The sequence below is a fragment of the Stegostoma tigrinum genome, chromosome 28, assembly GCF_030684315.1.
Source record: "Stegostoma tigrinum isolate sSteTig4 chromosome 28, sSteTig4.hap1, whole genome shotgun sequence".
NCBI classification, from domain to species: domain Eukaryota; kingdom Metazoa; phylum Chordata; class Chondrichthyes; order Orectolobiformes; family Stegostomatidae; genus Stegostoma; species Stegostoma tigrinum.
Window position 1 is genome coordinate 45,273,592 of NC_081381.1, and position 15,884 is coordinate 45,289,475.

The 15,884-nt window shown below is 40.4% G+C and overlaps 1 protein-coding gene across 10 annotated transcripts in view; it reads left to right on the forward strand.

The window, feature by feature from the left end:
* Window positions 1–15,884, forward strand: part of hspg2 (heparan sulfate proteoglycan 2) — a 486,508-nt gene that overhangs the window by 324,902 nt on the left and 145,722 nt on the right. For 7 of the 10 annotated variants that reach the window (XM_059655629.1, XM_059655631.1, XM_059655630.1 and 4 more), the window contains 2 exons: window positions 5,578–5,631; window positions 11,696–11,809. In XM_059655629.1, coding sequence (XP_059511612.1) covers window positions 5,578–5,631; window positions 11,696–11,809 — 168 coding nt within the window. The remainder of the gene's footprint in view (window positions 1–5,577; window positions 5,632–11,695; window positions 11,810–15,884) is intronic. The other 3 variants (XM_059655632.1, XM_059655637.1, XM_059655638.1) reach the window with 1 other exon arrangement.

Genomic DNA, 15,884 nt, shown 5'->3' on the forward strand with positions numbered 1-15,884 from the left:
AAATACTTTTTAAGCATCATCACATGACACAGATTTCTTTCTGTCTGGTGTCCTTGTCAAATAATTCACCACCGTCAATTTTCTTTTGATTTGATAAGGTTCCCTTTTGATTTAATGGTTCACCTATCACTGGAAATAACACTAATAATTTATCTCCACTAGCAAAATGGCAAATTTTTAATTTCTTCTCTGTTTCCTGTTTCATCACATCCTGTGCTACTTTTAAATGCTGTCTAGCCAACTGGCCCACTCTAATTAATCATTCCCTAAAATTCGACACACAGTGCAAGTGTGTGGTCTCTGGACTCTGACTCACCAATTTCTCCCTAATTAATTTTAGTGATCCTCTCACCTCACCTCACCTCAATGGTCAAAGAAAGAGTAGGGCCGATCAGGGATAGCATAGGGAACTTGTGTGTGGAGTCTGAGGAGGTAGGGGAAGCCCTAAATGAGTTTTTTGCTTCTGTCTTTACGAAAGAAACGAACTTTGTAGTGAATGAAACCTTTCAAGAGCAGGTGTGCAGCCGGAATGGATAGACATAGACGAAGCTGATGTGCTGAAAATTTTGTCAAACATTAAGATTGACAAGTCGCCAGGCCCGGACCAGATTTGTCCTCGGCTGCTTTGGGAAACGAGAAATGCAATTGCTTCGCCACTTGCGAAGATCTTTGCATCCTCGCTCTCCACTGGAGTCGTACCTGAGGACTGGAGAGAGGCAAATGTAATTCCTCTCTTCAAGAAAGGAAATAGGGAAATCCCCGGCAATTACAGACCAGTAAGTCTCACGTCTGTCGTCTGCAAGGTGTTAGAAAGGAATCTGAAGGATAGGATTTCTGACCATCTGGAAGAGCATGGCTTGATTAAATGCAGTCAACACGGCTTTGTGAGGGGCAGGTCATGCCTCACAAACCTTATCGAGTTCTTTGAGGATGTGACTAGAAAAGTTGATGAGGGTCGAGCTGTTGATGTGGTGTATATGGACTTCAGCAAGGCATTTGATAAGGTTCCCCATGGTAGGTTCATTCAGAAGGTCAGGAGGAATGGGATACAGGGGAACTTAGCTGTCTGGATACAGAATTGGCTGGCCAACAGAAGACAGCGAGTGGTAGTAGAAGGAAAATATTCTGCCTGGAAGTCAGTGATGAGTGGTGTTCCACAGGGCTCTGTCCTTGGGCCTCTACTGTTTGTAATTTTTATTAATGACTTGGATGAGGGGATTGAAGGATGGGTCAGCAAGTTTGGAGACGACACAAAGTTGGAGGTGTCGTTGACAGTATAGAGGGCTGTTGTAGGCTGCAGCGGGACATTGACAGGATGCAGAGATGGGCTGAGAGGTGGCAGATGGAGTTCAACCTGGATAAATGCGAGGTGATGCATTTTGGAAGGTCGAATTTGAAAGCTGAGTACAGGATTAAGGATAGGATTCTTGGCAGTGTGGAGGAACAGAGGGATCTTGGTGTGCAGATACATAGATCCCTTAAAATGGCCACCCAAGTGGACAGGGTTGTTAAGAAAGCAGATGGTGTTTTGGCTTTCATTAGCAGGGGGATTGAGTTTGAGTCGTGAGATCTTATTGCAGCTCTATAAAACTTTGGTAAGACCGCACTTGGAATACTGCGTCCAGTTCTGGTCGCCCTATTATAGTAAAGATGTGGATGCTTTGGAGAGGGTTCAGAGGAGGTTTACCAGGATGCTGCCTAGACTGGGCTTATCTTATGAAGAGAGGTTGACTGAGCTCGGATTTTTTTCATTAGAGAAAAGGAGGAGGAGAGGGGACCTAATTGAGGTATACAAGTTCATGAGAGGCATAGATAGAGTTAATAGCCAGAGACACTTTCCCAGGGCAGAAATGGCTAACACGAGGGGTCATAGTTTTAAGCTGGTTGGAGGAAAGTATAGATGGGATGCCAGAGGTGGGTTCTTTACGTAGAGAGTTGTGAGAGCATGGAATGCGTTGCCAGCAGCAGTTGTGGAGGCAAGGTCATTGGGGACATTTAAGAGACTGCTGGACATGCATATGGTCACAGAAATTTGAGGGTGCATACATGAGGATCAATGGTCGGCACAACATCGTGGGCTGAAGGGCCTGCTCTGTGCTGTACTGTTCTATGTTCTATGCCCAAAAACTAACTCAAATGGACTGAATTTAGAAAAGTTGTTCAATGTGTCCCTAATTGCAAAATGTAAAATGGAATTCCTTTACCCCAATCCACTGGATAGTCTTGATATAAGCCCTCAACATGGTCTTTAAAGTTTGATGCCAATGTTCTGGTGCTCCTGCAATTTTGAATAGCACACAGTGGATTTGAATTGTTTTATTCCTAAGCTATCCACAACTTGACTGAATAGTTTTGATGTAAAATTTGACCCTTTAAGTTGCTTTAGTCCATGCAGTGATTGTATCTCTGTGGATAGTCTGTACCTAGTGAAAAATTTAAGTAACTCCTCTATGACCTTTTAGCAGTGATTCTGCAAAGTGGAATGACCTCTGAAGATTTAAACGTCACATCCGTTATGGCCAACAAATACTGTTTCCCACTTTTTACTTTTAGATAGGAGTCCTATAGAATTCATTAAGCCCATTGTAAAAAGATTTCTCAAATGCAAGAATGGGTATTAAAGATGCTAGTTTTATCACTACATGAAATTTTCTAATTACCTGACACATCTGAAATGCCCAACAAAATTCAACTACATCCTTATGCAGTCCAAGCCACAGTAAATACGTTTGTATTTTGGCTTGAGTTTTCCTTACTCCCAAATGACTTTCTGCTGGTAACTGATATGCTGCCTGCAACATCTTTCTATCAACTACCACTAATACAATTTGATGAACTTCTGCCCATTTCTCATCTGCTTGAATATGTGGTGGTCACTATTTCCTCATCTTTTGTCATTTCTCAGTTAATAACATTCTAGGAGAAACTCAGGTTCTTTTGCGCATGCATTTTGGTACAACTGCTTCAGTTTTTTATCTTTCTATTGTATTTCAGTTTCTCTGAACTGAAAGTGCCCACTTTGTCCTCCACGTTTTTTTTCTCAACCATTTGATCACGCACGGTCTCTGATAACTGCGCTTCAACTTCCTTATCTTTATTCTTTTGATTTCTTCTCCTGCTTTGGCTTGTAACTTTGTGACCTTGTTACCACACAGTCGAGAAAAATCTCAGGATATACTTCCTGTAATACCTCAATTGCCTGATTTTCCACTGGCTTTTCAACCACAGTAGGCATCAATCACACTTGTGATCCAGCTTTTTAATTAGCAGGGGCAAATTGTATTCCAGAAAGTCAGCTGATCATGGACATTGATCCTAATTCTTCTACAGAAGTACTGAATAGTTTTTACTTGACAAGAACTTCATCTGAGCTCTTCAGCGATTTTTTTTTTGAACTGATTGCTCTTGCAATAACCTTTTCAGCTGGAATTCTGTGTGTGCTTAAAAAAAAGTCATTTTTATGGGTTTCCTCTGCATCATACCTTTTGTTGTAATTGAGTTCCTTCTTCATCCTTCAATTCGCTGTTCCCTTCAATTTGTCTAACCTTTGCCCTGTTCTTTTTGAATTCCTGAATCTCTGCCTGACTGCATCTCCTCTGCATTTGGCTTCAGCAAATGTCCTTATATAATGTTTGGCAAAGATCTGTAGCTCGGGTTGTGGGTGAGGTTGTTGACTCGTTCCCTGAGCTGGCTTGTTCTCATTCAGACATTTCATCACCATGCTAGCGGACATCATCAGTGGAGCCTCTGATGAAGCGATGTTATTTTACTCACCTTAATATCGGTACACTCAGACAATGAAGGCCATCAGTTTAATTGGGACAAGGTAACCATTAGTAGCCCAAGCCAAAAATAAACACACACAGGAATTCCTAGAGGCATGGTTCTTTACCTGTAATGCAATCAATAAACATATAGAATTGGACCCTATATACAAACCCATGCAGATCAAAACCGGAAATGACACCACTCACCATAACGGACCAGACAGTATAAATTCCAAGCGGTGTATACTAACATCGCTTCATCGAAGGCTCCACTGATGATGTCACCTAGCATGGTAATGAAACGTCTGAACGAGAACATGCCAGCTCAGCGAGTAAGTCAACAACCTCAATGTCCTCGTCCTTTGTGCATCTTCCAGCTTCCACTGTGTGGTCCTGCTGTTGCTGGCTGCACTCTGACCTTTATGGAGTCACTGAGCTTGTGCAATATTCCCAACATTGACAATGACCTGAGAGAGACAAACTGCAGCTATAGCTTTGCACAATGATGTTGATGCTGTTAGCCTTTCCTTGGTCCCTATTGCATTCTGAGGGTGTGCTTATCACTTCTTCAGAAAGTTTGAAGATGCCTGTAATACAAGGTCACACACAGTGTGTGCGTTCCCCAAACAAGTTGACTGTTATTCTTTAAGTGATCACAGTTTCCTTTCAGCTCCTATACAGTGTGGCTCAGGAGATCTAGAGGGGCAATTGTGTTGAACTCATTTGTGTATTGATTAATATAAAGAAAAGTTCTAATTGGTTTACATAAACTCATCGGTGAAATGGCAGTCCTTCGTGGTAAAATCTTTTCATACTTATAAAATATACCACATAAGCAGGTTTGAAACATAAGTCATTTAATATCCCCAGTTAAATATTGAGAAAAGCAAAGCCATTGTTGCAATCTCCATTCCATTCTGCAGCTACGAACATCATCCCTTAACCCGACACTGTCTGAGACTGAATTAAACCCTGTGTAACCTAGATGCCACATTTGACCCGAAGGTAATTTCTTATCCAAATCAGACCACCACTAAAAGTTGTTATTCTTCAGTAGCATCATAACCCTGTTGTGAATCCTTAGTCATGCCTTTATTTCCTGTGGACTTGTCTATTTCAATGCACTCCTAGTTGGTCTCCCAGATTCTACCCTCTGTAAACGTGAGCAGCACCATTTTGGATGATTTCGTGCCCTTGAACCAAGTCCCATTCACCAGTCTTTCTTGTGCTGCACTATCAATGCAGTTTCCTAGTTAATCAGCAGCCCTGTTTCAAAATTCTCATTTTTGTTTTCCAATCCCTTTAAGGCCTTGCCCTTTCCTAATTCTGTTATCTCTTCCAGCCCCACAACCTTCCAAGATCAACATCTTCAATCAGTGTCACAAAGTATTAAGAAAATTGATTTTTCTTGAAAATAAACTTTACTGGACAATTGATTTTTCCCCTCATACAGTGAAATGATGTGCTGAAGAGGACCTTACTGACGCAGTGCAGATCCTTCAACTGAATTAACTAATTAATATATTTTGGCTTTTAGATGGTTGCAACTTAACTGAATGTGCTTATCTGCTTGTCTTTTTATTGTATGGATTCTGTTGCAAGAACAGATTTTTTTTTAGGACAGTAGATGCTTAACCTGACAACATTTTCAGTGGGGTCATTATTTATGCACCCAGTCTGAATCTGAGCCATGCAATTATTTTTAATAATGTTTGGCTACTAGCACTCCACTGTCTGGAGATGAACTGGGTATGATTGTCCTCCCATCATGTAGTCACTAGATATTTAATGTCACATGTTAACTCCACAGCTACATCCCAGCTCCATTTTCAGTCACTTGAAACACTAGAAGGAAACAAGCAATGTAAGTCAGCATGGTATAACGTTCATTTTCCTGGAATCTTTCTCTCCCTCATATATGTATCTACTGTCCGTATTCCTATCCAAAAGATATCAAAGCATTGGTGTACATTCTTCGTAAGCAAAGCAGATCTTATAAAGGATGACCCAATATGATTCAATGGCATTTGGTGCTACTGGATTCACATCTTCACCCTAGTTATAAATATATTCCTTAAAAAGCCCCAAGTCTTTTCTCCTCACTCTCATCCTTTCTACAGCAATGTCTCCAAATTTCAGGGTGCATTCACCCATTGCTTGGTCTCCCTTTTAAGCAGATGAGCACTATCCTGATGCACCATATTTGCATGCGTTTGAAAGAGGTTTCCTGCTGGCTCCATTCAAGATGAAGAGATAACAAACATTGAATTTATAACCACTCATTCCAAAAATAACAGTTCCTCACCCAGTCATCTCTGCATTTGCAAATGGAGTACGTACACCAACATCTACCCTTAATCTCAGGTGTGATTGTGATGTTTGATTGAATGCTGTTAATTTTAACACATTGTGAACTTTGTAAAATGACATTTTTAAAAAGTACATGCATGCAGACAGAAGACTGGTCAAATTTCTTGAGATCTGTTTCTGGCATGTTGTTCACCCCACAGTTTTGTGCATGACCCTGACTAAACATTCATTTGCTTTGATGTCAAACCATAGCATGAGATGATGTTTTTCTGCACATGGAATTTGTCAAATTGCTTTATCGTCAATGGATGGCAACTTTTAACATTTTCTTTTGGTATGGTGAAACTTGCAAGGCTACGTTTATCCAGCAAAGTGTCAATCTGTATCCCAAGCCTTTGTGCACAATTTCAACGGATGAGATCTATAACATTGTACACGCGACAAACGAAGTTAAACCATAGCAGCCAAGTGAAGAGAGCACGTTTTCAGAGGGTGGAAACTTTAACTGAAGGCTAGATTTACAGTCGTGATCAACAAAGTGAAGTTTGGACTTCAATATAGTATGAAAATGGAATATCAGTCTTTCTAACTTGATGCTTTGGAATGACAAGGGAAGGAAGTTAACTGACAATTGTAGAAAGCTTTGACTAGACTTCACGTGTAGTTCTGTATTCACTTCTTTGCATTATATCTCAGAAAAGATATTTTGGCTTTGCATGTAGTACAGCACAAATGCATCAGGTATGACACCAGCATTAGAAGGGTTAGGTAATGAAGATAGCTTACATAGACCACACTTTTATTCCCTTGAATATAGACATTTATATGGTTGTCTAAGTGAGGTGTTTCAGATCAATAGGGCAGATAGAAACTGCTTCATATGATGGAAGAGTCCAAATCAAGGGGGCATATCCTTAAAATCCAGCGCTCACTCATTCAGGGATAATGACAAAGTGTTTCTTCATATAAGGGGTAGTGAGAACCTGGAACTGTCAAGCCCCCAAATGCTGTTGAAGGAGGGATCAGTTGAAAATTTCAAATTGAATTGAGATTTTTGTTAGGTCATTGGTGGGGGGGGGGGGGGGGGGGGGGGCGGGGGCGGGGGGGTCAAAACCAAGATCAGTCATAATCAAATGAAATTGTGTAACAGTCTCAAGAGGCTGAGTGGCCACCTCCTGATCCCATATTGCTAACCAAGGAGAACAGAGGCAAAGAAGTGTTTGTACCTTTGAAGTTAGAATATATTTCAATTCACCACTTTTTTTTTTCAAATGATAAGGTTCTGCAGGTATTTGGTCATGCAACTAAAATGCAATGTTCATCATTTTTTCCTGCTGTGTTGGATTTTGCCGTTACTCTAAATCAGTGTTCCATTTGCCATTGTCTTTTGCATGCATCCTTCCACACATTGCTTCACCTGTCACTTCAGCACGATCATCACGAAGAAAATTCCTTTAAAGTGTCTAATTTTAACATCTGACTCCAGCAAAACCTGACAGATTAATGGAAAGTTAAAATTGTTGCAGAACCAAAGCCTGTGACTGTTGGCCTCAGTCTGACTGTGGGAGAATTGGGTGAGAACTTCCAACCTTGCTGAGTTAAGCCCTTGTGCTGCTGATGGTTTGTCCTCCCTTTTCATTGTGCCCAACAGCATAAATAACAGAAACTGACTCTCCATGCAGTTGCTATAATGTATTGAAAAGCTGGCTGTAATCCCAGACTTTTTTTCTAGAACTCTGAGTTATCTCCCTTACTTTACACAGTGTCATTGTTCAAACCCATCTGCTGCCAAGCTGGCACAGGAAGTATGAAACCAGCTCATTGGCTTTGTTGGGACTGTCAGTTTGCATCAACATTGTAGGTTCAGACGACTTCTGGGCACAGCTCAAAAGTTCATGCCATTCTGTACCACAAAAAAAAGACTTACTACTCTTTGGTTCATAGTAAATGTAAAATACTTGTTTCACTTTTAATAAGAAGCTTGTTTTTATCATACAAAGAGGATTTGTGAAAAATGACAGGATTTATTGAAAGTTGCTTTGGTTCTCAGATATTACGATTAGTGAATTACATTTTCTTTCAAATATTCCCCTCCCCCACTTGTCAAAAAGCTTACAAATCTAAACTCATTAAAAATGAGCCCAAAAGAAATGCTGACAGCATCGCGTTAATGTTCTTGTATGAGGTGGATTTCTTTCAGTGACTGGAACAGAAAGCCCTTGTAAAAATCAACCAATTCCACAGAGATACTACAAAAACTGGAAACAGGCAAATTCTACAAAGGACATGGTCATGACACCCTGCTGATATGACCACTTTCAGCGATGTACTCCACCAGTCCTCAATATGCTTTTACCAATGTGTGTTTGGAATATGGAACATGAGGAGAATGATGGGCCTCAATTATACACAGCACAGAGTTTTCCCCTCTATAATGTCACATGAAGCCTTTAATATTTTCCCTGATAGGAGGCCCTATAAAATTTGCTTAGGGTTCGTTACTTGAACCTTGGCCTGTCCATTTTTGTTGCGTAAGTAGAGAGTGAGCTATTCAGTCGACTCAGACAGTTTCAGGGCAGTGTATTTAAACCCTATCAACTGTGCTTAATGCACACAATTGCACGAGCTGCAGATGCTTTTCTCAGTGTTGGAAATCTGAGAACCTAATAATGTTGAAATGATGTGGCCAGATGTGGTGTTGGATTAAGCAACCAATTGCATCTGTGAATGAAAATCAATCTTTTGCTTAAAGCTAATGCAGTCAAAACACTGCCAAAAGCTATCAGAGTGCGAAATGGATAAAGAGATCTTTGGCAAAGAAAATTTTGAAGTCAGACAAGACAAGTGAATAGCATGTTTAAAAAGTTAAGCAAAGGAGAGATCTGAGTGATAGGAAGAATGTCTCCTGTGTGCAATAAGTTGTGTGTGAAATGACCTTGGGTAGTCAAATGACCACAGTCTTGTATGATCCTCCCCCAAACTGGCAATAGAATGGGAACGTCCCTTAGTAAGGTCACAGCATGAGAAAATATCACACTAGTGTAGTGAGGTGTATTATAATGTTGTGTAGAGAGAATACTGTGCTCCTCTTGATCAATTGGCACTGTACACCACTTCTATGGTTAATACTGACACAGAGTTCCCAAATCATTTACATCTCGACTACACTTCACCATGATCTCTCAAAATTTTGAAAGGGTACACTTACTAGAAACAAATTCATGAACTTTGCCGCAACCTTGAGATAAAACAGCCCAAAATTAGTCGTTAACCCACAATATGTATCCTTCACCAAAGCTTAAAGATAAAAATGAAGCTAGAGATTGTGACTGTAGAATTTAGATTAGATTCCCTACAGTGTAGAAACAGACCCTTTGGCCCAACAAATCCACACCATTCCTTGAAGCATCCCACCCATACCCAACCCCCTATAACCCACACACCCCTGAACACTATGGGCAATTTAGCATGGCTAATCCACCTAGTCTGCACATCTTTGGGCTGTGGGAGGAAACCGGAGCACCTGGAGAAAACCCGCAAAGACACAGAGAGAATGTGCAAACTCCACACAGGCAGTCGCCCGAGGCTGGAATCAAACCCGGATCCCTGGCACTGTGAGGCTGCAGTGCTAACCACTGAGCCACTGTGCCACCATTTAATATCCCTTGCAACAGCATATCAGATTTACAAGTTTGAGAGACTTTTTAACCTTAGCTAATATGAATATTACATCAATATAAACAATGAAAGGATAATGTCCTTTTCTTACATTTTTTGTAACAGATTCAACTAACCAGGCCAAACTAAGGTGACTATTCAATTCAATGGAATCTGTTAATTGGGATACTTTTATTTCAGTGCCAAATTTAATTTCCTTGGGAGTCAGTCGATGGAAACATCAGGATGTTATGCTTGTAAGAGAGTTGTGCTGACACTTGGAATCCTCCAACTGTGAAATAAAGGCACTTCTGCTTAAAACATGCATGAATTTATTTTTGAAAGCTCCTAAGTTAACAGCATTAACTGGATTTGTGTGTGTTTGATGCTGCTTCCAAAACTATTTACTGCTGTTTCGGAGAGAATGTGATGCACTCCACTCTATTAAGCCTTTTAGATGCAGTTGCAGGAAAATTGAAATTCAAGACTGAAGGTGACAGAATTTTTATGGGTAAGAGTATTGAGGGAGATGGAGCAAAAGTGAATTAAGTGGCGTTGAAGTGCAGAGCAATCAGGACTGGTTAAAAGGGCTGAATACTCTCCTCCTGTTCCAAATTTTCCTAGATTTAACTCTCATTCTGGCTAGGAGTAAGGGCAGAAGACCCCATACTGTTCCATCAAGTCCTGCACACTCAATGAACGGAGAGAAGGTTACTATCTTCAAGACCAGTATTTTCTCTAAAAGATGGGATCAAATTAGGAGTGTCACATTCTGTCTGGAGAATTGAGTACAATCTGTTTTCTTCAATTTCAAATTGTGCTTTTTGAAATCAAACAAAATAAGTTAATTATCCCCATTCTTTTAAGTAACCCAATGTGTGAAGTTCAGGAAATAATTAGCAGTTCACCTAGCTAATTACTTGTGGTACTCTTTGTCATGCACCATTCCTTTGACAAGTTTCACTTTTTCCCATCGCACAGTTTTTCAGAATCAGTACATGTTTCTGTTATAAAAACAGCAAACTGAATGTTGACAATCTGACAGCGTCTGTGCAAAGGGAGAAATGGTTAATGTTTGAGTCCAGTATAACTTTGGAACCAAGGAAGGGTCATATCCAGCTCAAAACATTGACTCTGTTTCTCAGGTCACAGATCTTGACACACCTGCCAAGTCTTTCCAGCATTCTGTGTGTCCGTTTCATGTCTCTCTTGACTCTTATAACATGCAAGGAGGAAAAATTAACTTTGAAGAAAGGTGTCCTAGTTGTTTGGAATATATTGTGCAGGGACAATCGAGGTGATGTGTGTTGTCAGCAAACCTATTGAATTTATATAAATGGTTTGCACTGGATTATCTACAGCAGACAATTTTATTTTCCATTCTTAAACAAAGCATCTGGGGATCCAATCAGAGGGTGAACACACAATAAAAGGTCAAAAGAGTGTGGAAGTAGCCAAATCTTGGTTCCATCACCATTCTGACTTCTGAGTTGCAGTTCAATAAGTTGGCAGTCACACTGGGCATATCATTCCTTGTGCGAAATGTTCTGTACTTCGTTGTTATTATTTCAGTTTTTGGATTCATTAGTAGATGATATCTAACCACTACAAACCAAACAGAATTGGTGCAAATTTTGTGGCTTCGTTCAAAACATCTGTAGACCAGCAACAATTAGTGTCTCATTGTATTTCTCAAAACACTGCACTGCAGTCTGATAATGCCTTGTCTTATCCTGTCTTTTTTTTAAACTGGCCTGTCACCAAACAATTTATTTTCATCATTCAAAGCATGTTATTCATTCACTTCATGGATCTACTTCATTTTTTTATTCATTGACCCTACTAGGCAATGGAGGTTGAGACAAGAGCTTCTATACAGCTCCAGGAAAACCAAATGGCCTCGGAATGAATTGTTATTAACATACTTAAGTTGAATAAAATTATGTTTTGCATTGCTATAGCAGCAGCACCTGTAGCGACAGTTGAGCCTGCCATCCTAACAGTCAAGCAGGGGCAGACCGCTGAATTCCGATGCACTGCAACTGGAAATCCACTTCCAACTCTGGAATGGTTTGGTAGGTTCTCTTCATGATACATTTGTCATTTTGCTGTTGTGATATTAGAATTGCCCTATTGTTTATTATTTTAAAACTTGACTAAAGGTTCACTAGGTTCAATGGATTTTTATCAGTATGAGAAATTTGTCATGCATTTTCAATTAAGTGCAACAAAACAAAAGTATGAGCGCAAAGAAGTTATGATGACCCTTTATTAGATTTTTAGTCTGCAGGCATCTGATTCTGGATGCCATCCTTCAGGAAGGATGTGTTGTTGTCAGAGAGGATGCAGAAAAGTTTCATCAGTATCATTCCAGAGCTGATGAACTTACTGGGATAAATTGGAAAAGCTGGGATCGTTCTCCTTAATGATGGTTGAGAGGAGATTTGCATGAGGAACTCAACATAGAGAGATCTGGACAGAGTGAAAATTGTATAAAGAGTAAGCTACGATGTTTGAAAGTGGTATTTTCAAGGGAGAGACTCAAGTTCACACCTTAGATTGAAGGCCGATTGAGCAACAAGGCTAACTAAATCATTACTTTAAAAGCTTAAGGTGGAAAGAACAAAGTAAACAGGTACTGTGGCAAAGCCTTGCATATAGTTCTGTGAGTGGTGCTATTGCAAGAACAAAGATCTGGACTAAAACATCAAAGTCTGTGAGTAAGATGGATGTAGTGCTAACAGTGAACTCTTGAGAAGCTGACGAATCTCTACATGTAGCCTCCAGACCCAGATTGCCCAAATCATGAGGTAGATTTCAAAGCAGGTTTTTCTGCGAAGTTTTGGGCATATTGGCATTGCTGACAAGGCCTGTGTTTATTGTCTTGTCCTGATGACTCGAATTCAAAATAACTAAATGGTCTGCTGGGCCACTATAGAGTATTTAATAATCAATTGTAATGTTGCTGTAGACTGGAATGCCTTTCGGATCAACTGGGTGAACACAGCTTGTTTATTTCCCCAGTGGGCAGTAACTTTATGATCACAGATTTTTTCCAAATTCTCCTCTAAACTGTGGCTCATATCTCATTGCCATGGTGGTATTTGAACTCGTCCTCACGGGTGTGGGAACTCTGCTTCTTCATTACAGATCAGGTATGTAATCGCTCTACAACTGTACTAACCTCAAATCATCATCTGTAAGCATGGAAAAGTCTATCTCCAAACGAGTCTTCTCTGAACATGCGACAGCGTCGTAACGATTGTGTAGTCAGTGATGTCAAATCCAATGCTGATCAATACGATGTAGTTTCTCTGCTAGTAACCAGTGCTTGGCTCCTCAGCAAAGGAATCAACACCATGGGGAAGCTATCCATAAAACAGGAATTAATCCCAGCCTTCTCCTGGAAGGGCCAATGTGAGGAGCATTAAACTCTTACAGAGGACATAAGAGGAGAGGATAATCCTTGGTTTTCGGACTCGTACATGCCTTTTGTAATGCTGTTACTCAATACCAACTGAACCTTCAGTGTCTGTATTCAAATAGACTTGATTTTAATGAGCTTCAGCATTTTAATTTACATGTCTCCAAGAAAAATGTAGGGGAAAGTTTCGGCCAACAGTTTACAGTCCCACTAAAGTCTCATGCACGATTGAGCTTTACCTCATGCTGTTCCAACCCTCCTCTTACTCAGCTAGGCATTGACTCCATTCCAGTGTTGCACAAACCTTTTCCCCACTATGACCCAGTTTCAAGGCTGGAAAATTGCCCTCCACCCATTAGTGAGAGGTAAGATAGGACAAGTGGGTGGGGGAGGGGCAAGAGTGAGGCGGCCAGTTAAAGCAGGAGCACAGCTGTTACAATTAGCTCAGAGCTCCACGTCAGACTTTCCTGACTCAGGACCTTTAGGGGACCTGGCCCCCACTTTCAAAAGTCCAGATCTACTCCATGGTCTTCTATGTTCAGAAAATGAATGACACTACACGGAATAAATCCGCATCCCACCAGACGGTGCACAAATGAAACAATTGCAATGAATATCAACATTTATGAGATTAAATTTGATAGTGTATTAGCTGGAACTCTTGCAGTTGCTAAAGATGTGTCCAAGTTAAAAAAGAGCCTGTACCAGTCTGGTATTTTAAACATGCTCGGGAAGCATTGTCACTACTGCAGTATTAGAATTATTCACACAGCTATCTGGTCCAGAATTTCACATTTGAGAATCCAAAACACAGAGGCCCAGTTAGCCACTGAACTTCCGCTTTGCATTGTGTCCTAAGATACCAGGGCCTAAGTTCCATTTTCCAGGAGCACAGAGTTAGGATAATTCCTAGTCCAAATAGTCAACCCAAGATAAAATGCCGAACTATCCAGATTTTTGTTCTGGGCAGTGGTGGTTTGAGAGAGTCATGGCAGGTAATCCCTGGGATGTGTGGGAAGCTTGCCAGTTGGAAAGCCTGCCTTGGCACATTGGCATTTTATAGAAGCAGTGGAAAGAACCATCAAGGAGAAAGTAGTCCTTCCTCATTTTACATGAGCCCTCCTACCTTTGGTACCAAACTATGGCCCTCTATCCTTTGCTCATGACCTCTTAAAGCCCCATACCAAACAATGTCTCCACCCACCACCAAGGAATTACAATTAGCACACCAACTCATCCAATATCTACCCTGGGCAGACTTTAGAATCCATGCTGAGTTTAAATAAAGTCACTTCATGTCCAATGATGAATATTAAAAGAAAACTATTGTTGATTAATTTTAAAAAAGGTTCACTACATTTAATTTCCTTTTAATAACAAGTATTGGACTATATAGATAATTTAAAAAGATATGTAACCACTTGGGTCTATCAATCAAATTGTGAACATACAGACAGCTGACTGTGATGATGAAAAGTTGTACAACTAACGATGCAGCAATAATCCTGTAACAAAAATCCTTAACTTGTTGTAAGCATACTGTGACAACTCCCTTTGATAACTCTTGTAAGTTTATGTACTGCTTAGGCACATTCATGTTTAATTTTAACAATTGCAGAGGACATCTGACCAAAATGACCAAGATACTCTACACCTTCTCTCACCAGTTCTAAAGAGCACTAATCATGTACTGAACATCCCACAGGTGAAAGTCAGAGAGGGACAACCAGACTTGAACACATGCAGTTCCCAATGTGCATCACAGATATGTAAACTAAAGGCTACCCCCACATTCCACCTCCACCCCAAGGGCACAACTTCTGTATTTGGGCCTCTGTTTTCATAGTGCCAGAGAGGCTCTCCATTTTATGACCGTTCAGGTTCTAGTTTCCATTTGAACATGCAGGGGAAACCTTCAGAAATCACCAAGAGTTGTTTCGACAGTAACAAAAAAAAAAATCCACTATCGAACGCTATGCTGGAACTCTTCATTTGTTGCCTGTTTCTAATTTCTCTTGAACTGAGCCATCTCAGAGTCAACCACATTGCTGTGACTCTGGAGTCACATGCAGATCAGACCAAATAAGAATGGCAGATTTCCTTCCTTAAAGGATATTAGTGAACCAGGTGGGTTTTCACTGCAGTCGATGATGGTCTTGGGCTTACTATCATTGCAACTGGCTTTCAATTCCAGATTTACTAATTGAATTTAAATTCCACTGCTGTTGTGGCATTTTAATTCATATCTGCGTGACTGCTATGCCACTGTCTTCACTAATTTGCCAAAAAGATAAATCCTAACGTTAGAGGAATTTTGTTTTTTGTTTGGAAAATGTGAATTACCAATTTATCAATCCCAGAAGATCAATCTGCCATCTAGGGCCATTGTAAAATTGTCGTTGGCTAATCTGAAGTCCTACTGCCAGTGGTGTGATGACCCAAACTGAGCAAGATACCCGAATGGCAGTGGTCTTGAATGTCAAGATGACTCTGCTGGGGTTAGATCACCAACTTGCCACTTGACTGCCCATGCAGATCTTAAACTGCTTCTGTCCAATCTGAAAGATTTCCCATGAGTCTATTCTGAGAGTATTAAATTGGGGCTGGAACCACAGTGTTGTGACCAAGAATGAGGCTTTGAAATGCCCAAATGTGACTCATGTTGTTTGAAAATGTTATGCATTTCCCAAGATAAAAGCTGGTCATTTTCTTTAGTTGCAGTTGGA